This window comes from Lynx canadensis, chromosome D1 (genome assembly GCF_007474595.2).
Source record: "Lynx canadensis isolate LIC74 chromosome D1, mLynCan4.pri.v2, whole genome shotgun sequence".
NCBI lineage: Eukaryota > Metazoa > Chordata > Mammalia > Carnivora > Felidae > Lynx > Lynx canadensis.
Genome location: NC_044312.2, coordinates 64,915,872 through 64,938,851, shown reverse-complemented (window position 1 = coordinate 64,938,851; position 22,980 = coordinate 64,915,872). Strand labels below are relative to the sequence as shown.

Here is a 22,980-nt window from a genome sequence, read left to right as displayed (position 1 = left end):
TTCTGCCCATGCTGTTGCAAATGGCAAGATTTCATTCTTATTGCCAAGTAGTATTCAATTGTATATCTAAACCACGTCTTCTTTATTCACTCACCAGTTATGGACATTTGGGCTCTTTCTCTAATTTGGCTATTATTGAAAGTGCTGCTATAAACATTGGGGTATATGTGCCCCTATGAATCAGCACTCCTATATCCTTTGGATAAATTCCTAGTAGCGCTATTGCTGGGTTGTAGGGTAGTTCTATTTTTAATTTTTTGAGGAACCTCCACACTGTTCTCCAGAGTGGCTGCACCAGTTTGCATTCCCACTAATAATGCAAGAGGGTTCCCCTTTCTCCACATCCTCACCAACATCTGTTGTTTCCTGAGTTGTTATCGTTAGCCACTCTGACCTGTGAGGTGGTATCTCAATGCGGTTTTGATTTGTATTTCCCTGATGATGAGCGATGTTGAGCATCTTTTCATGTGTCTGTTGGCAATCTGGGTGTTTTCTTTGGAAAAGTGTCTATTAATGTCTTCTGCCCATTTCTTCACTGGATTATTTATTTTTAGAGTGTTTAGTAAGTTTTTTAAATATATTTTGAATACTTTTTATCTGATACGTCATTTGCACATATCTTTTCCCATTCTGTTGGTTGCCTTTTAGTTTTGTTGATTGTTTCCTTTGCTGTGCAGAAGCTTTTTATCTGGATGAGGTCCCAATAGTTCACCTTTGCTTTTATTTCTCTTGCCTTCAGAGACGTGTTAAGTAATAAGTTGCTGCAGCTGAGGTCAAAGAGGTGGTTGCCTGTTTTTTCCTCCAGGGTTTTGATGGTTTCCTGTCTCACATTTAGGTCTCTTATCCATTTTGAATTTATTTTTGTGTATTGTGTAAGAAAGTGGTCCAGGTTCATTCTTCTGCATGTTGTTGTCCAGTTCTCCCAGCACCATTTGCTAAAGAGTATGTCTTTTTTCCCATTGGATATTCTTTCCGGCTTTGTCAAAGGTTAGTTGGCCATACTTTTGTGGGTCCAATTCTGGGTTCTCTATTCTATTCCTTTGGTCTATGTGTCTGTTTTTGTGCCAATACCACATTGTCTTGATTACAGCTTTATAGTGAAGACGAAAGTCTGGGATTGTGATGCCTCCCACTTTGGTTTTCTTTTTCAACACTACTTTGGCTATTCAGGGTCTTTGGTGGTTCCATACAAATTTTAGGATTGTTTGTTCTAGCTCTGAGAAAAATGCCAGTGCCATTTTGATTGGGATTGCATTGAATGTGTAGATTGCTTTGGGTAGAATTGACATTTTAACAATATTTGTTCTTCCAATCCATTAGAGTGGAATGTTTTTCCATTTCTTTGTGTCTTCTTCAACTTCTTTCATAGGTTTTCTATAGTTTTCAGCATACAGATCTTTTACCTCTTTGGTTAGGTTTATTCCTCGGTTTTTTATGGTTCTTGTTGCAATTGTAAATGGGATCAATTTCTTGCTTTCTCTTTCTGTTGCTTCATATTGGTGTATAGAAATGCAACCAATTTCTGTACATTGATTTTTTATCCTGAAACTTTGCTGAATTCATGTATCAGTTCTAGCAGCTTTTTGGTGGAGTCTTTCGGGTTTTCCATGTAGAGTATCATGTCATCTGTGAAGAGTGAAAGTTTGACTTTTTCTTTGCCAATTTGGATGCCTTTTATTTCATTTTGTTGTCTGATTGCTGAGGCTAGGACTTCCAACACTATGTTAAACAACAGTGGTGAGAGTGGACATTCCTGTCCTGTTCTTGATCTCAGGGAGAAAGCTCTCAGTTTTTGCCATTGAGGATGATATTAGCTGTAGGCTTTTCATATATGGTTTTTATGATGTTAAAGTATGTTCCTTCTATGCTGACTTTCTTGAGGGTTTTTTTTAAGAAAGATGCTATATTTTGTCAAATGTTTTTTTCTGTATCTATTGACAAGATCATGTGGTTCTTATCCTTTCTTCTATTAATGTGATGTATCACATTGATTGATTTGTGAATACTGAACCAGCCCTGCAGCCCAGGAATGAATCCCACTTGATCATGGTGAATAATTCTTTTAATATACTGTTGAATTCAATTTTCTAGTATGTTGTTGAGAATTTTTGCGTCCATTTTCATCAGGGATATTGGCCTGTAATTCTTTTTAGTGGGATCTCTGTCTGATTTGGGAATGAAGGTAATGCTGGCTTTATAGAGTCCAGAAGCTTTCCTTTCATTTCTATTTTTTGGAACAGCTTGAGAAGGATAGGTATTAATTCTGCTTTAAATGTCTGGTAGAACTCCCCTGGGAAGCCATTTGCTCCAGGACTCTTATTTGTTGGGAGATGTTTGGTAACTGATTCCATTTCTTCGCTGGGTATGGGTCTGTTCAAACGTTCCATTTCTTTCCATTTGAGTTTTGATAGTGCACGGGTGTCTAGAAATTTTTCCATTTCTTCCAGGTTGTCCAGATTGTTGGCACATAATTTTTCATAGTTTCATTATTCTCTAATAATTGTTTGTATTCCTGTGGTGTTGGTTGTGAGCTCTCCTCTTTCATTTGTAATTTTATCTATTTAGATTCTCTCTCTTTTCTTTTTGAGAAGTCTGGCTAGGGGGTTATTAATTTTGTTTATTCTTTCAAAAATCAGCTCTTAGATTCATTGATCTGTTCTACTGGTTTTTGTTTTGTTTTGTTTTGTTTTGTTTTTTGTTTTGTTTTTGGATTCTATATTGCTAATTTCTGTTCTAATCTTTATTAGTTCTCTTCTGCTGGCTTTGGGGTTTCTTTGCTGCTCTGCTTCTAGTTCCTTTAGGTGTGAGGTCAGGTTTTGTATTTGGGATTTTTCTTGTTTCTTGAGATAGGCCTGGATTGCAATGTATTTGCTTCTTAGGACGACCTTTGCTGCATCCCAAGGGTTTGGACTGTCATGTTTTCATTTTCATTTGCTTCCATTTATATATTTTTAAAATTTATTCTTTAATTGACTGGTTGACCCATTCATTCTTTAGTAGGATGTTCTTTATCTTCCATGCCTTTGGAGGCTTGCCAAATTTTTTCTTGTGGTTGATTTCAAGTTTCATATCGTTGTGACCTGAAAATATGAATGGTATGATTTCAATTCTTTTATATTTATAGAGGGCTGTTTTGTGACACAGTACATGATCTATCTTGGAGAATGTTCCATGTGCACTTGAGAAGAATGTGTATTCTGCCACTTTAGGATGAAAAGTTCTGAATATATCTGTCAAGTCCATCCAGTCCAGTGTAATATTCAAGGCCTTTGTTTCTTTATTGATTTTCTGCCTAGATGATCTGTCCATTGTTATAAGTGGAGTATTAAAGTCCCCTGCAATTACCGTATTCTTATCAGTAAGATTGCTTATGTTTGTGACTAAATGATTTCTATATTTGGGTTGTTTCAAGTTGGGGGCATAAACATTTACAATTGTTAGCTCTTCTTGATGTATAGACCCCATAATTATGATATAATGCCCTTCTTCATCTCTTGTTATGGTCTTTAGTTTAAAATCGAGTTTGTCTCATATAAGTATGGCTACTCTAGCTTTCTTTTGACTTCCAGTGGCATGATAGATGGTTCTCCAACCCCTCACTTTCAATCTGAAGGCATTCTCAGGTCTAAAATGAATCTTTTGGGGTGCCTGGGTGTCTCAGTTGGTTGAACATCCAACTTTGGCTCAGGTCATGATCTTGTGGCTCATGAGTTTGAGCCCCATGTCGGGCTCTATGCTGATAGCTTGGAGCCTGAAACCTGCTTCAGATCCCCTCTCTCTGCCCCTATGCTTGTGCTCTCTTTCAAAAATAAATAAACATTAAAAAAATTTTTTTAATAAAATGAGTCTTTTGTAGACAGCATACAGATGGGTCTTTTTTTTAATCCATTCTGATACCCTATGTCTTTTGATTGGGGCATTTAGTCCATTTACATTCAGAATTATTTTTGAAAGATATGGATTTAGTGTAATTGTGTTATCTGTAGGTTTCATGCTGTAGGTGATGTCTCTGATCCTTTGTAGTCTTTGCAGCATTCCACTCACAGAGTCCCCCTTAGGATCTATTGCAGGACTGGTTTAGTGGTCAAGAACTTCTTCAGTTTTTGTTTGTCTGGGAGTCTTTATCTCTCCTTGTATTCAGAATGACAGCCTTGCTGGATAAAAGATTCTTGGCTGTATATTGTTCTCTGTATTTAAGAGTCTTTTCTGGTTTGCCTCCCTCTTTGTTTTTATCTTATTTTTCCTTCCCTTTCCCTATATTCATCTGTTGAGTTTCTCAAATTCCACATATGAGTGAAATCATATGATATCTTTCTCTAACTTATTTTGCTTAACATAATACCTTCCAGTTCCATCTACATTGTTGCAAATGGCAAGATTTCATTCTTTTTTATTGCCTAGTAGTATTCTATTATATATGTATACTACATCTTCTTAATCCATCCATCAGTTGATGGGAATTTGGGCTCTTTCCATAATTTATCTATTGTTTATAGTGCTGCTATAAACATTGGGGTGCATGTGCCTCTTTGAATCAGCACTTTTGTATTTTTTGGATAAATACCTAGTGGTACAATTGCTGGGCCATAGAGTAGTTCTATTTTTAATTTTTAATTTTTTGAGAAACCTCCATACTTTTTCCCAGAGTGGCATTTTGCACTCACTATTGGTAGGAATGCAAACTGGTGCAGCACAGTAGATTTTCTTTACCATGGAGAAGGTGACTGGGGCATCCATACTGTCAGACTCAGCCCACTGAGAGAGAGGATGGTTAATCTCAAGAAGGCGCCTTCATTAGTAGGATGTGTAACTATTCACCCTTTGACTTTTTTTTTAATAATCTTTTCCCCTTCACTCCTAGACTTGGGAACTAGACCACAAAATGTGTGAACTCTTTGAAGTGATTCATTTATAGACTTCTCTTGCCCTGTTTCTAGTTATTTTCTATCCTCCCTTCATCAAGATTTGAAATCTTGTCTTCTTTACCCACAACATCCATGTCCTTCAGGACACTCAATTCATCCTCTGCAATATTTCTTGTTTTACTCATCCATTCCATCCTATTTATACTTCCTTCCAGACTGTCTTGCAAAACACGTGTGTGCATGCACACACACACACACACACACACACAACCCCAACAACAAATGGAATTTATTGGGTTTCTTTGTATTCATGCAAAAATTGCAATGAGACAGTGTGTTTTTGCATATGTATAGGGGCATTTGAGTGTTGGCTCACCATTACTCATTGGCCTCCTTCCTCTACCAACAATACCTTTATTTCTCCTGGGGAATTTTTTCATTAAACTTTTTCAGGTGTGCACACTTGGGGTAGATGCTATCCTCAGCTATGGGGTAGGGACCATAAAGTGCATATTTGGCAGCATTTTCCACCCTCATTAGTCACATTGTCTGGTTCATGGTCTCTCATGTAATCCTACTATAGTGAATGATATGGGGTGGGGGGTTCTTGGATTGGTTTTTGTGAATGAAAGCCTTTCCCCACAGAATAACTGGTATGTTTCCCATGGGACACAGATTGGAGAGGATGTATCTCTGTATTGGCAGCCTTGTTGTCTCTCAGAAGGGAGAGCTTCCTTGAGAATGGAACCTATCCTAGGAAAGCAGAGATGAGAAACAGAGAAAGGGAACCCAGAGTCTGTTCGCCTCATCTGAGTGTAGGATAAAGTCAAGCCTGAGGATTCATTCATCCCTACATTTTGCTGAGACTGAGCCAATGGTCTCATTGCTGTAGGCTGAACTCTGAGTCCCTAGGTTCTTATATATACCTTGTGAGATTAATAACAGTATCTTAATTTCAGCAGAAAAGTAATAGGGCTAGAGAAGTTACATATTTTCTCAGTCATACAGCTAGTCTAGATGTTTTCTCTTCAAGTTAAAAAGCACCAACTATAAAGTAACCTGAATGACTATCCCCCCACCCCCCAATTTCAGTGTTTTCATACTTCTACTGGAAAATATATTTAAAATTTTGGTAATGATATCCAGGCTTTCCACACAGTAACTTCAACCTACTTGTCTTAACGTGTTTTCCGATCACTGCAGATATTGTCCATCCTATGCAATCAGTCTAGATAACCCTGCCTTTGTTCATAGCTCCATCCCTTCCTCTCTTCCTCAATCTGTTTACTAACATTCACTCAGCCTCTGCTTTCATTCTTTAATGGGGTGGTGGGGAGGTCCTGGTGGAATTGGGTCTCTGGAGTGAAGAGATGTTTTTCCCTATAGGGCTCTGAAGGAGTGTTGTTTCAAGTTTATATAGCTGAGCTTTTTATGTCCATAGGGGAAAGTCTATGTAAATTGAGTATAAGTTCTCCAGAGAAGGGCTCTCAAAGGGCAAACATTTAATGCCCATATAATATTACAAAATCAGTGCATTCAATCACTGAGTTGTATTTATGGGAGAGGTTTTTTTTTTTTTTTAACTGAAGAGGTGAAACATCTGATTAAATGGGATGAAAGTCAGACCAGTCCATAGGAAAGGAACTGAAGATTCTGTTTATGCACTTGTTAGTGGGTTTGCCATTTATAGTTCTTCTCACTGATAATTGGAGATGCTTACCAGTGCTCAGGTGAGAATGTCAACTACTCTGCCTTTCATAGTCACATAAAACTTTGGGCAATAATTAGAGCTTTAAGTAGTTTTATTGCACTAATCATCAATTCATAGAGCTATGTAGCTGGGGTTGGAGGTGGTCAGAAATAAGGCCAGTCATGCACAAAGATGAAATCCTGAGAAAGGAGTGCTTTGCCCAGGGTCATACAGAAAGTTAACAGTGGAGTTGAAAGGACATGTCATTATATCAGTCAGGTTAGCATTAGGGTAACTCTTGTGAAGGGGAAAAGATGGAGGGAGAATTCAGGTTCATTTGTTCATTTGTTCCTTTTTTCCTTTTTCCTCTCCTTTTTTTCTTTTCTTTTTCTCTTTCTTTTTCTTTTTTCTTTCTTTCCTCCCTTTCTTTCCTCCCTTTTCCTTCCTTCCTTCCTTCCTTCCTTCCTTCCTTCCTTCTCTCTTTCTTCTTTCTTTCTTTTTCTTTCAAGATTCTCTAAATTTTCATATTTTAAAACTTATTGGTTTTATATACTCGGTGCTTAATATATGTATTTTTTATCTACTAGAAAAGGTACTTATATGGTCTTTTTCTGCAAAGTCTACTAATTTTAGGAGATTTTTTGATATCCAATATGTAATTATTGAGGTTAATACATATGGTATTCGATTTATCAATACAGAGTTAAACTCTGTAAATCAACTTGCCTTCTACTATCTGTTAATGTTTTAATGATATGAGGTCAAGAAAACAGTACATATCCTCAGCTTGCTTGTCCTTCTATCCTTCTGGCTTCATCTTGTCCCACAGTGAAATTCTGCTCGTTTTCAACGCACCCCCTTCAAGGCCAGGAGGCCCTCCTTCTAGTACTGAGATGTCATTGAGTACCTTTGATTCGAGCAAGTCAGCCTGCCTCTTTCTGCCTTCCTCCTTCCACTTCCTGGCCCTTCCACCCATGACATCCTGTGATTATGGTTGTTTACTTCCTCTTGCCATTCCAAAGTACTTTTTCCCTTTTAAAATTTCTAGAGCACTTGTTTCCATCTAGTTTCCCTTAAATGCCAGCTTGAGAAGTGAGCATTTTATTTTACCAATGAGAGGAGACTCTGAAGGTACTGGAAGGGAGGATGATATTATTTTGTCAGAGGTATGAGGGATAGACTGGAAGAGAAGTCACAAAATGTGGGGAAGCCAGTTAGGAGACTATTTAATGATGGGGGGTAGGGTGGAGAGGGGCAGGCAAAGAAAAGAGGCCATGAATGGAAGCAGTGTTGGGGCGGGGGGGAATGAACTTGCTGAGGCCAGAGGGACTCCAGATTTTAAAGACCTCACTGTAGGCTTGACAATAAATAGGATGCTGGGGACATTGGTCTGGGTGACTGGGGAGGACAAAGGGGAGAAGTGAGGTGTTCCTTCTCTGCCAAGAGGAGCTCACTTCTCCTGCCCCAGGACAAGGGGGAGAAGTGAGGTGCTTCCTGGGAGGAAGATGGTCAGCTGGGCCTGGGACTGGTGGGCCCAAAGGACTCAGGCAGCATATATGCCTTCTAGGTGCCCACCCACTTTTCTACCTTCCCTTCAGCTCTGTCCTCATCTGAATGGAGGAGAAGCATGCAGTTTTCTGTGAACAAATCAGAGAAACACTCATGTCAGGTCCAGAGCTACCTTCCTGCTGCAAACCACATGAGTGAACCTGAGTACAGGAAGAGTCAAAGACTCATCTTGGAGGTAGTAGCAGAGTTAGGACCCCTATAGGGTCTGCAGGGTCTCTCTATTCCCTTGACTTATTTTTCCTTCAGACACTATATTCCTTGAAGGCAGAGTCCAGGTTTCTAAATTTTAATATTTATTCTTTGATATATTCAACAAATGTTGGTGTTGCATTTATTATATCATTATATCTGTTCCGGGCACTGAGAACACAGGAAAGAATAGAACAAAACAAAGTTTCTGTCTTTCTGGAGCTTACATGCCAGAAGGGGGAGTTAGATAATAAGCAAAAGCCCAAATACTGTGTGTTATTTCAGCTGGTGATGAGTGTTATGGCAAAATATAAACCAGGGAGATGGGAGTCACAGGGTGCTGGAGTAGGGGATAGGGGCTGCTATTTTGTGTTGTGTAGCCAGGAAAGACCTCTCTGTTGAATTTATGTCACAAATGTATCTTTGAGGGTACACAGGCTCCCACATGATAGATATGCAATCAGTGTTTATTAAATTGTTAATGGTTAAATGAACTTGCTAATAGTGTGTGTGTGGTGGGGGGAGAGGGAGAGAAAGAGGGAGAGGGAGGGGGAGAGAAAGAGAAAGAGAGAGAAAGAGAGGTTAAATCACAGGATCAGAATAACTAAAAATGGAATTTTATATAGCCCCCAAAGCCACTTTATGGTCACAAGGATGGACGGTGGGGAAGTGACCTCTAAAGTTTCCCATTTAGACGTATTTCAATATAATTAGTCCCATTCTAACCAGAAATCAATATGCTTGAAACAATTTACTTATGTTCAGTTGAGATAAGTGCATCTAAAATTCAATCCCTTTTGAGTGTTTCTCTGCTTGTTTGGGTATATTATTCATGTATTTCATTTTTTAATTTTAAAGTTTATTCCTGAGAGAGAGAGAGAGAGAGAGAGAGAGAGAGAGAGAATGAGCTTGAGCAGAGAAAGGGCAGAGAGAAGAGAGAGAGGGAGAGAGAGACTACCAAGCAGGCTTCATGTTGTCAGCGTGGAGGCTGACCCAGGGCTCAATCCCATGAACTGTGAGATCATGACCTGAGCCAAAATCAAGGGTCAGACACTCAACTGACTGAGCCACCCAGGTGCCCCTCATGTATTTCATTTTTAACAAGGCAAGAGAAATGTATTTTGTTTTTTTTTTTTTTCAACGTTTTTTTTTTTATTTTTGGGACAGAGAGGGACAGAGCATGAACGGGGGAGGGGCAGAGAGAGAGGGAGACACAGAATCTGAAACAGGCTCCAGGCTCTGAGCCATCAGCCCAGAGCCCGACGCGGGGCTCGAACTCACGGACCGCGAGATCGTGACCTGGCTGAAGTCGGACGCTTAACCGACTGCGCCACCCAGGCGCCCCAAGAAATGTATTTTGAATTTTGGCATTTGTAATAAATATTCATCAAAATTTGTTTTAATTTTCAATTAATAGTTATAAACTTGTGTCTTTTTTTGTTATTTATTTCAAACACTTTATTGGAAAAATCACATGTAAATATACAATTGGAAAGAACAGAAATGCATACATGAATATCATGGACAATGGATTACATGTTTTAAGAATGGGATTTATTTTCAACCTAACAAAAAAGCTGCCAGAGAACACTTGTTTTTCATAAACTGAAAGGAATATTTCTGAGACAAAATTCCTCATTTCATTTGTATTTGAAAGATTCACTATTCTAATATATTGGCTATTCTCAAGATTTGCCAACTTGAAGATCTGTCAAAATGAACTCACGATTACATCTTCTGCCAATAATTTCAGACTAAAACTCTCAGCTTTTGGACCGTGACTTCATAATATATACATATGTCCACAAAAATAATATACTCTCCACCACTGAAATGAAAAGGCAAAATCAAAGCTCTGTGGTTGAATTCATCCTCTTGGGTTTTTCTAACTTTCCTGAACTCCAAGAGCAGCTCTTTGGGGTTTTCTTGGTTGTTTACCTTGGGACTTTGATGGGAAATGCCATCATTATAGTCATCATCTCCCTGGAACAGAGCCTCCACGTTCCCATGTACCTGTTCCTGCAGAACCTGTCTGTGGTGGATGTGAGTTTCAGTGCAGTCATTATGCCTGAAATGCTGGTGGTCCTCTCCACTGAAAAAACGTTAATTACTTTTGCAGAATGTTTTGCACAGATGTATTTTATTCTTTTTTTTGGTGGGACTGAATGTTTTCTCCTGGGGGCGATGGCTTATGACCGATTTGCTGCAATCTGCCATCCCCTGAGCTACCCAATGATTATGAACAAAAGGGTTTTCATGAAATTAGTAATGTTCTCATGGGTCTCAGGGATCATGGTGGCTACCGTACAGACCACATGGGTTTTCAGTTTTCCTTTCTGTGGCCCCAATGAAATCAATCATCTCTTCTGTGAGACTCCCCCTGTGCTAGAACTTGCATGCGCAGACACCTTTCTCTTTGAAATCTATGCATTCACTGGCACCATTTTGATTGTCATGGTCCCCTTTGTATTGATTCTCTTGTCTTATATTCGGATTCTCTTTGCCATCCTGAAGATGCCATCGGCCACCGGGAGGCAAAAGGCCTTTTCCACCTGTGCCTCCCATCTCACGTCTGTGACCCTCTTCTATGGCACAGCCAATATGACTTATATCCAACCCAAATCTGGCTACTCCCCAGAAACCAAGAAGGTGATGTCATTGTCTTACTCACTTCTTACACCTCTGTTGAATCCACTGATCTACAGCTTGAGAAACAGTGAGATGAAAAGAGCTTTGATGAAATTGTGGCGAAGAAAGGTGGATTCACACATATTCTGATTGTGTTGAGAAGCTATGTGCTGTTTGGCCGCTGCTCGACTAAACTCTGTTTAAATATAATAAATGGCCATTCTATATACCTCAGTATTAACATGCTTAATTTGTTATTTTTCCAAGGTCAATAATATATTAGGGATCCCTATATTGGTAGTGTATTATTGTCATTCATTTTTTAATATAATATATAATACAACAGTTAATCTGTTCCTCTGTTACGATCATCTATGTCATTACCGGATTGTTGTCATTAAGACAAAACTTCAATAAACATCTCATTCCATACATCCATATAATCATACTGATATTTTATTTCTGACAGATTCTTCAAAGTGGGTCTGATGTAATAAAGAGCATGTGTGCTTATAAGTTTTACTAGCTATTAAAAGCAGAAGTACTTTTCAAAGTCATTGTAACTTTTCAGACTGACCTGAAGGCCCACTCTGTTGCACTAAGCACTGTAGGGCTTCACGAAACTGACTAGATGAGATTTTTATTCCTGGAGTGAAAACCTGTTCTGTGAATGAGTAAGAAAAGATACATTTATTTTGGGGTGATCAAACTGGTTCCACGTCATGGACTCACACAGATTATTGTTCAAAACAGGATTTCCCTTGGTATATTTCTAGATATTCACCCAATGGTGGGGAGCAAAGAACTACACGAGAAACTTCCTTAAAGTCTCACTTGATACTTGAGTATCTTTTTTCACTTACAGACTACTGTTTTTAGAGACTTTTGTTAAATTTCCTTTGGTTGGCCCAAAGTGCCCCAGACACTTTGTTTATAGACATAGGATGATTCATTTCTTTTATTGTGGGAAACTAAATGATAAACTATTTGGCATATTTTCTATGGTTGTGAGTCAAATCACTAACTGTTTGATCTTCCCCAGAACAATTTCTCATCTTGTAACATTTGACAGTTACTTGCTATTCTAATGTTAGTCATAAATAGAGGGACCCCTTTATTGAAACGATATCACTTCTATATCAGCTCCTATTGCGTTAGTTTCTGTTTGAGGGATGGTAATAAAGGGGAAAACACTATTCCCATTGCCATTCAGCTGTGGGAAAAGCAAATTTTTAGTAAATATTGCCTCTGTCAGAAATAAGAAGTAGAGATGCAAAACAGATTGGATTTTCACAAAAAAGAAATTTCAACCATCAAATGGTTGAAAGCAGTTTGAATGCTATTTGAATGTTTATAATCTTTTCAGTAGAGCACTAAACATGCACTTGGAAATTTTTTCATTAGAGTTTGTCCTGAAATTTCCTTCTCATAGTCCTGAGGGGGAGCGACTAAATAAGGCCATTCAGGAAAAAAAAAAAAAAAAAAAAGTCTCTGGAAGCCTAATTCCTAAGCCAAATACTCACTTTTTACTTTTTGTTGTTTCCTTTGTTCATTCATTCATTCATTCATTCAATAAGTTTTTGTTAGAGGTGACCATTTATGGGGCTGCCCTGAGTTTATACGGTCTCTGCTCTGAAGGAGTTCACAGCTTATTGGAAGATCACTGACTCTGAGATATCGTGAAAGCCACACCACGCTTATGTCTTCATCCCAGGTGAAAAACAGAAGTTGAACTGGCAAGGTCAAGGTTTGATTGAATAATATGATGATGTCTCAGAGTCGAGCCAATTCTCTATTTGGTTTTAACTTTGACAAAAATAGCCAGTCCAAAAGGACCTTGTTGCAACTCTACTCCAAATGGCAGTCGCTTCGGCAGTACCAGCTTCAATCTCATGGCAGCTGGTAGGACTGACCCTTGAAATCATGCTTTCCTGGTGTCAACCACAATCAACATGAATAGGAAAAAAGTGGAACTTTAAAATAAAAATCTTGGGGTGCCTGGGTGGCTCAGTCAGTTAAGCACTCGACTTTGGCTCAGGTCATGATCTCATGGTTTTTGAATTCGAGTCCCACATCAGGCTCTGTGCTGACAGCTCAGACATAGCTTCAGATACTCTGTCTCCCTCTCTCTCTGTGTCTCCTCCACTATCTCACACACAAGCTCTCTCTCTCAAAAATAAATAAACATTAAAAAAATAAAGTGTAAATCTTATGATGTCTCTCCTTGTTGAAAACGTTTCAATGTGTTTCTATGTATTCAGGATAAAAAAGCCTTTAGTGTGGTGTGTGGAGCCCAGCTTAACTGGGCCTGCCTATGCTTTCTTTCTTTTTTCTTTTTTTAAAGTTTATTAATTTATTTTGAGAGAGAGACAGAGAGACTGAGAGACAGAGACAGCACAAGCAGGGGGCATGCAGAGAGAGAATCCTAAGCAGGCCCTGAGCTGTCAGCACAGAGCCTGACACAGGATTCAATCTCACAAACTGTGGGATCATGACCTGAGCAGATATCAGGAGTCAGCCACTTAACCAGTTGAGCCACCCAGGTACTTTCTGCCTATGCTTTCTACTCATTCATGCTGCACTCTGCCTTTTCCACACTCATTCACTCACCTACATTCCTGGTGCAAGGTCTGCTTTCCATTTTTTGGTGTCACGATCCCACTCTGAGCTGAAATTGTCGAAACATGCCTTTGTCTCCATCTGATACGTTTCTCACTCCACTTTTCAACTAATTCTTAATCTTCCTGCAGACCTCCCTTTCCTTATGGTGGCCTTCCTTACTTCTCCCATGTCCCAACTGTCCTTAATTTTTTTCTCCCTCTGAAAACCCTGTCCTTTCTTCATGGCCTTTTATCTAAATTTTCTTTTATGCAGCAGAGTGGGATTTTTTTTTTTTATTCCTAGTAGGAACTTGCACCCAGTTTCTAAGCTAAACAGAAATGTTTGTAAAGTGACACATGGTGGGGATGTAGAGATGTCCTTAGCTTAGCAAGATAAAGTGCAAGACAACAACTCAAAGAAGTTCATCTTCATAGCATAAAATCTGATGTGTGCTTTTTCATTCAAACTGATCAGGCCATCTTGATGACCTCTGAAGAGTTCCACCTGCCCGCCTTCCCTAAAGCTCTCCCACTTAGTTTTCAATGGTTTGTTCACCACACTCAGCTTTTTTGTAATCTACCTGTGGGGGTCAAAGAAATTTTATAACAACTATAAAATTCTGTTGTCTTTTGATGTATTATCTCCCATCCCCTCCTACATTTCAGTGCCTCAATCATTGCACCAGCCAGTACATTTCCCTCCATAGTTATATAATTCCAAGTTATCATTTCTGAAAGTTTTTATCACTGAATTTCCTGTTGTGCTGGGAGATGTCTACACTCCACATAACAGAAAGGATGGGATCTATAGTCCAGCCAGGTGGTAAAGAGCCAGTCTCCAAACCTTATTTTACTGTCTGCTTTCACTGACTCTTTAAGTACCATCTGCGCTGGTTGGGTTCTCTGACAAGCAGACACTGAGGTGGGGTCTCCCCAGGGAAGGAAAGTACCTGGGAAAGATAAAGGGCTGAAACAAGATTGTGCCGGATAAGCCCTTTGGCTGCCAACCAGGACTGGAAAAGTCTTCTGCACACCCAACAGGGAGCTCTGGATTGTCCATTAGAGGCATCCTGCGTGGGTCAGAATTAATAAGACCCATGCTCAGTTGTTGACCAGGGGCCTTTCCCAGAAGAGTGTGGTTTGGCTTGGAAGCTGAGTTTGACCATGAAGGGGCAAGTATCAGTCAATCACCACCTCTGCATTCACCTGGGCTGTGAGTCTATTCTTGGAGAGGGATCTGAGCAGCACATTTCCATATCCGCTGCAATGTGTCTAAACGTTTGATGTATAGTTTAAATTGCAAGAGGGAAAGTATAAATTTCCAGCGATATACCAAGGCAAAACCATGTGGAAATAGATATTACTTACTATGGATTTGGCTGGCAACAAAAGCAGATAAAACAAAAGAACCTATACCGCTGTTATATGCTTGTAAAAAGCATGTTTGAAGGATATAGAATGTTTAATGAGCTAGAAAACACAAACATAGATTAAGTATACATTTCTCATCTTTGCTAATTACGTATGTGTGAATATGATTGAAGGGATAGCGTGGTTTAAGAGGAAACACCAGGAACACACGGCAAGAGTTAAAAAAAAACCCTGGGGGGCGCCTGGGGGGCTCAGTCGGTTAAGCAGCCGACTTTGGCTCAGGTCATGATCTCGCGGTCAGTGAGTTCAAGCCCCGCGTCGGGCTCTGTGCTGACAGCTCAGAGCCTGGAGCCTGTTTCAGATTCTGTGTCTCCCTCTCTCTGACCCTCCCCCGTTCATGCTCTGTCTCTCTCTGTCTCAAAAATAAATAAACGTTAAAAAAAAACAAAAACAAAACCCTGGTCTCAAACACTGGCTCTGCCATCTTCCATGTTTTGCCAGTTACTTCTCCTTTCTGAACATTAGCTTCTTCATCATAAAAGCATGAGGATAGTAATAATACCATTTGAGATACTGTGAGGATCAGCTACAATAACAGTAATAGTAGTTACAGAAGACAACAACAAAAGGATCGCAAGCTGAAGGTCTTGTGTGTCAGGCATTGTGTCAAATGCCGGATACTCTTCTCTCATTGAATACTCACAACAACTATATGAGCTAGATACTATTCACATCTCTGTTCGTTGAATGATTTTTCTCTCTTCTCTTCTCTCCCCCCCCCTTTCTCTTTTCTTTCTCTTCCTTCCTTCCTCCCTCCCTCTCTCTCTCTCTCTCTCTCCCTTTCTTTCTTTCTTTCGTTCGTTCGTTCGTTCGTTCTTTCGTTCTTTCTTTCGTTCTTTCTTTCCTTTCAGGCTTCACTGACAGCACGGAACCAGGAACTCATGACACTGAGAGCAAACATGAGCTGAGATCAAGAGTCTGACACTTGGCCACCTGGGTGGCTCAGTCAGTTGAGTGTCCGACTTTAGCTCGGGTCATGATCTCACAGTCCATGAGTTCGAGCCCCATGTTGGGCTCTGTGCTGACAGCTCGGAGCCTGCTTCAGATTCTGTGTCTCCCCCTCTCTCTGCCCTTCCCCTCTTGCGCCTCTGTCCCTCTCTCTCTCTCAAGAGTAAATAAACATTAAAAAAAAAAAAAGTCTGACACTTAACCAACTGAGCCACCCAGGTGCTCCTTGAATGATTTTTTTGAAATTTTTAAGTGTTTATTTATTTTTGACAGAGAGAGAGAGAAGGGAGAAGAGAGAGGGGGGAGGGGGAGGGGCAGAGAGAGAGGGAGATACAGAATCTGAAGCAGGCTCCAGGCTCTGAGCTGTCAGTACAGATCCCAAAGTGGGGCTCAAACTCACAAACTGTGAGATCATGACCTGAGCCAAAGTCAGATGCTTAACTGACTGAACCACACAGGAGCCCCTTGAATGATTTCTTCACTAGTCTTTTAGATCTACTACTAGAACTGATAAATAAATACAGTAAGGTTGCAGGATACAAAACCAAAATACAGAAATCTGTTACATTCTTATGCACTAGTAGTGAAGTAGTAGAAAGAGAAACTAAGAAAACAATCCCATTTACAATTGCACCAAAAATGATTAAATGCTTAGGAATAAAGTTAACCAAGGAGACGAAAGGCCTGCACTCTGAAAACTATAAAACACTGATGAAAGAAATGGAAGAGGACACAAAGAAATGGAAAGACGTTCTATGCTCATGGATTGGAAGAACAAATATTGTTAAAAGGTCTATACTACCCAAAGCAGTCTACACATTTAATGCAATGCCTACAAAAATACCAGCAGCATTTTTCACAGAACTAGAACAAATAATCCTAAAATTAGGATTCCTAAAATTAGGGACTAATTTTAATAATTAATCCCTAAAATTAGAAACCACAAAAGACCCCAAATAGACAAAGCAATCTTTTTTTTTTTTTAATTTTTTTTCAACGTTTTTAATTTATTTTTGGGACAGAGAGAGACAGAGCATGAACGGGGGAGGGGCAGAGAGAGAGGGAGACACAGAATCGGAAACAGGCTCCAGGCTCTGAGCCATCAGCCCAGAGCCCGACGCGGGGCTCGAACTCACGGACCGCGAGATCGTGACCTGGCTGAAGTCGGACGCTTAACCGACTGCGCCACCCAGGCGCCCCGACAAAGCAATCTTAAAAAGAGGAAAAAAGCTGGGGCATCACAATCCCAGATTTCAAGATATACCACAAAGTTGTAGTAAACAAAAGAGTATGGTATTGGCATGAAAACAGATACACAGATCCATTGAACAGAGTAGAGAACCCAGAAATAAACCCATGATTATATGGTCAATCAATTTTTTACAAAGGAGGCAAAAAGTATGCAATAAGGAAAAGACAGTTTCTTCAAATGGTGTTGGGAAAACTGGTCAGCTACATGCAAAAGAATCAAATTGGACCACTTTTTACACCATTCAAAAAAGTAAACTGAAAATGGATTAAAGACCTAAATGTGAGCCCTGAAACCTTAAAAATTTTACAAGAGAACACAGGCAGTAATTACTCTGACATTGGCTGTAGCAACATTTGTCTAGATATGTCTCCTGAGGCAAGGGAAACAAAAGCAAAAATAAACTATTGGAACTATATAAAAATAACAAGTGTCTGCACAGCCAACAATCAACAAAACTAAAAGGCAACCTACTAAATGCGAGAAGATATTTGCAAATGACATATCCAATAAACGGTTAGTATATAAAATATTTAAAGAACGTATACAACTCACTCAACACCAAAAAAATAATAAGAATCCAATTAAAAATGGGCAGAAGACATAGACATTTTTCCAAAGAAGATGTACAGATGGCCAACAGACACATGAAAAGATGCTCAACATCACTCATCATTAGGGAAATGCAAATGAAAACCACAATGAGATATCATCTCACAACTGTGAGAATGGTTAGTATCAAAAAGGTAAGATATAGTAAGTGTTGGAGAGGATGTGGAGAAAAATGTTCAGTTTTTCAATAACTTTTCTGTATCAATCATAATGATTAGGAGACTTTTCTCCATTTATCCATTAATGTGGTGAATTAGTTGATTGGTTTTCCTATATTTAACCAACTTTGCATTTCTGGGACTAAATGAACTTGGTCACAATGTATTACCTTTTTAATATACATTCCACTAATTCTCTTTTAGGATTTCTGTATCCACACTTATGAAGATTCGCCTGCAAATTTTCCAGTTGTGCACTGTCCTTGTTCTGTTTTGATATTGCAGTTATGCTACCTCCAAAAGTAGTTGGGAACTTTACCCGCTTTTTAATTTTCTGATAGATTTATGGAGGATTGAGTTTATTTCTTCCTTCAATGTTTGGTAACATTTATGAACACATTTATTAAGCATGGGGTTTCCTGTTCTGTAAGGTTTTAATTACCAATTTCATATCTTGAATAGTTTTTGGACGTAAATTTTCTGTTCTAGTTGCAATTTGGTAAGTTCTATATCTCTGAGCATTCGTAGGATCTAACCTTCAAATATATGGCACAATATTTTTCATAATGTGTGCACGTTCAGTGGTGATGCCCAGTTTTAAAGTTTCTGATGATGGTTATATTTCTTTTCTATCTTTTATTAATCCAACCACAGGTTTATGATTTACTGGACTTTGAACTGTGTTTGGCTTGGCTTTTTTGATCCTCTCTCTATGTGTGCTGACTTTCCATTTCACTAAGAGATGCTTCTTCATGAATGATCTTCACTATCTCTTTCCTATGTTTTGTTGTTTTTATCTAACACCTGGAAGTGCACACTTAATTCATCATTTTTCATGCCTACTTTTGTGCAGTGGATGCCTTCTGTGCTTCACTATTATTTTCTGCAGAATACTTTCTAATTTTCTTGCCTATTCATTGTGTTTCAGATGTTATTTACAAAAGTAATCCTCAAGTTTAAACAGGTTGCTATTTCCCAGTTATGTTCAATTATAGACGCCCTGGCAATAGCATTGTGGTCGCACAACATCCTGTATGGTGCAAATCCTTTAACAGTTGTGGATAATTTCTTTGTGGCCCAGTTTATTGTCAGGTATTTGAACATGTCCTGCATGTGATTGAAGACGATGTGCTTTCTTCCCAGTGTTGGATACCCAGTTCTCTATGTGTGCTAGAGTAAGTTGTATGGTGAATATTTTCTTTGTCCTTATGGATTTTTATTTATTTCTTCTATCAATTACGTAAAGAGGCATGCTGCAGTCTCCTGCTATGAGTGATAGTGCTTTAGGTTCCCTTGTGTATCTGTCCATATTTGCTTGTTATGTTTGCAGCCATATTATTGTTTATCACAGATTTAGAATTGTTCTATCTTCTTGGGGGGTTGAACATTTTCTCGTTACGAAGTGTGACTCTCTTCATCCCTAGTAATGTTTCTCGCTCTGATAATGATGTAGTTATCTAAATTTCTCTTGGTTAGCATTTTGGAAGATCTTTCTCCAACTTTTTGTTCTTAACCTTCCCGTGTCCTTCTGATGTAGATGTATCTGTGCTGAGGAATGCTGTGGAGAAAAATGAATCAGGACAGTAGGGTGGGGCTGGAGTTGATTGTTGCATATGTTGACTTAGGAAGATGTCCTGGAGAAGCTGTCCCTGGAGCAAAGAGGCATAAGGGAGTTAGTCTTTTGGTGAGTCAGAGTCCGTGTGCAGGGCAAAGCAAAGGCAATAGCTATGAGATGAGAACATAGCTGTTGGAATCGAGGACCAGCAAGCAGTCTAGAATGGCTGAGTGAGAGGGGACAAGGGGATGCAATGGAGCTGGCTCACAGAATAATGGGGGAGGAGATCGTTAATCCATGGGTTTGGCTTCTAACCAAAGGGGACAGAGTGCTGTTGGAGGGTTTTGAGCAGAGGCAAGGCAGGAAGGAGAAGTTGAAAGGCCATGGCTCTTATCCGATTGAGAGGCAAAAGTAGCTTGGACCAGGGTATTAGCTCAAAGTAAGAGAAAATGCTCACAATGGATATGCTGTGTTTTGAAGACAGAGCCACAGATAGGTTATGGCGTTGACATGGGTTTGGAGGACAAATGACTCCTTGATTTTCAGCCTGTGGAACTAGAAGCTTTGAGCTGCCGTTCCCTGAGATGAGGAATGCTGAGTGTGGAGCAGGTTTAGGGGAAGACCAGGAGTATAGTTCTGGACACACCGATGAATGAAAATGTGATAAGTTCATTTGCAAATGCTATCTTAGTGGCCTGAATTTCATTTCCAACATCCTGTTAGCTAAAGAGATACTTTCAGGGTGTTTTGAAATTTCCAAGGCTTTAGTTTTCTTTTCTACATTTGGCTGTTGTTCTGCTGTTTTGGTGTATGAGTATGTCATGTGTACAAATGCCAACTATTTTGTATTTATTTATATTTTCATTCTGACAGGTATATGATGACTCTTTGTAAATATCATATACATATTTTGGGAGGAAAACAAAGTTAGCAACATAAAAAATGTTGTTTCTCTCTTATATTTACTCTCTCATTGCCATCTGTTAAATTATAACCTTCTCATTTTTATGTCTGTATGGTCTATTTTGTCTGCCAATCTTTGAGGATGGTGTGTTAATTTCTCTACATTTTGGTTGTTCTTCTATTTAGTACTATTGGCTATAAAATTATAGTTTGACATTAATATTACTTCCTTTTTATCTCTTTTTGCATGTATCTGACATACTTGTACACATTTCATTGACATCTAATCTACATGTAGGAAGTGCACAAATCCTGACTCTACATCTTGACCTCTCCCAAACCGCATATCACCTGTATTATCGCCACTGACATCAAGAAACAGAGCATGTGTGACACAAGCGCTATGACTAGAAAGGAGTGGTTCTCCAGGTGTGTGCTCTTGAGGTTTCTCACCTGTGGGGCCAAGGTCCAGCCTCTTTAGTCATCATGCCAAAATATGAGAAAGTGTTTATGAAGTGATTCCAAGTTCTCCAGGGAAGGATTCTACAGGGCATATGATTCAATGTCATATATAGTTCTAGAATCAGTGCCCTGAAGCACTGAACTGTATTCAGAAGGTGGCTTTTGAGTGGAGTTTAAACTTCAGATAAAGTATTTAGAAATTTAAAGAGACAGAGTCAGTAGGTAAGAAAGGGAGGATCCGGCTGTGTGTATGTGTTTGTGGGTTTCCCATGTATACTTCCTCTCCAGCGGATCATTGGAGATGCTGTTGAAGTGATGTCTCTGTGCTCAGGGGTCACTAGACAGAGCTGACACATTTGACTCCATGGACTCCTTGGTTTTGTAGCTGGTTGATTTCTCTTTCCCTCTTTGCAGAGAAAAGTTTGGGCAATAATTAGGGGTATAAAGACTTTGCACACACTAATCATCAGATGTTAGAATTTTGCAACTGGAAGGGAACTTGGTAAATAAGTGCAACTCCTACCTTTTCATCTGAAAGTTTGAAGCCTATTTAGGCAGTGCTCTGGCTAAATATTTCTTTTCAGGAATTCTCCAAGACAGCATCAGGGTCTCTAAGTTACAGAGAAAAGGTGCAGCCACTGTAGTCAGTGGTCTGTTACCAGTTGTGAACATTTTTTGCCCTCATCAGATGCTTACAATCAGTCCTACAAAGTTTTTCTATTTTATTTACATTATGCTTTAAGTTTTCCAATTTTCAAAACCTACCACTTTAAATATTTGGACCTTAATACACATTACTGTTTTTCTCATTAGAAATGGGTTTTAAGTGTTTGATCCTGTGACCATATTTTACTAATTTCTGGTGACTTTTCAAAATGCAAACTATAATCAGCATAGTTAATATGGACATGTGATTTTAATGAATGATATTGCCAAATTCATAAATAAATCAACTTGCTTTCCACGAATATCCTACTCTTAATATCCTACTGGTCTTTTCTCAAGACTCCATGAAATGTCTTTAGCTTGCTGCATCCTTCTGTTCTCCTGGGTTCTTCATCTCCCACAGTGTATATCTCCTGGTTTTCAAAACATCACACAAAGGCCAGTAGGCCTCCATTGTAATGCTAGGATGTCATCCAATACTCTTGACTTGAATGAGTCCTCCCTCCTCCTTATGCCTTCCTTCTTCTACCTACTGTACCTTCTACTGGTGACATGCTATGGTTGTAGTTGTTCACCCCCTTTCTCCATTCAGAAGAGTTGGATCCCTCACAGAAATGTCTAATAGCCCCCTTGTTTTTACCTCTGCTTCCTAACTGTGTTGTTTTTGGTTTCACTCTTTTCAACATTGGATTCCTTACATATATATTGGATTTCCTCATTTTTTAATTCCATTATTCATAAAATGTTGGTTTAGTATCATTTATTGGGTATGGGCTGTTGTAGACATTGGGAAAATAGCATAGAAAAAAACCAAAGTTTTGTATTCCTGGAGTTTAGATTTTAGAGATGGAGTTAGATTTTACACATGTATAATCTATAAATATTATAAATATGTAATTTATACTTGTGTATACATGTAAATCATATCTGCCCCATTAATATATAGATACAATGTCTGCTGGTAATGATAATGGAGAAATGGAGATAATGATAATGGAGAAACACAGAACAAGACATAATATTGGAGTACCGACGTAACAGTGGAATGCTATTTTATATAGCGTTTCCAGCTCTCTATTGAGACGAGGAATCCATTGTATCCTTGAGATTCCTAACCTAGAAAACGGTAGGTGCTCAATCAGTGTTTGTTGAATAATTAATGATTACATTAACTCGTGAGAAGGATAAAAGGAGAGAGAGGAAAGACAGAGAGAGACAGAGAGTAAATGTTCAAATCACAGATTTAGAATGATCAAAATTGGATGATTCTTCACTATCATGGTCACAAGGATTAGCCATAGAGAACTGGCCCTTAAAATTTCCCATGTAGGCCAATCTCAATGTAATTGGCCATGACAGCCTTTACAAAAATCAATAAGCCTGAAGGCAATACACCCTATTTACAGATCATCTAAGATAGATACATCTAACTAGAAACCCATTTGTAGGTTCCTG

The 22,980-nt window shown here is 39.0% G+C and overlaps 1 protein-coding gene across 1 annotated transcript; it reads left to right on the top strand.

Moving 5' to 3' along the window:
* The first annotated feature begins 10,146 nt into the window (after window positions 1-10,146).
* LOC115526135 (olfactory receptor 10A3) lies at window positions 10,147-11,091 on the top strand. Its single transcript, XM_030333619.1, has one exon. The coding sequence runs from the start codon at window positions 10,147-10,149 to the stop codon at window positions 11,089-11,091; it is 945 nt and encodes a 314-aa protein (XP_030189479.1).
* The last annotated feature ends 11,889 nt before the right edge of the window (window positions 11,092-22,980 follow it).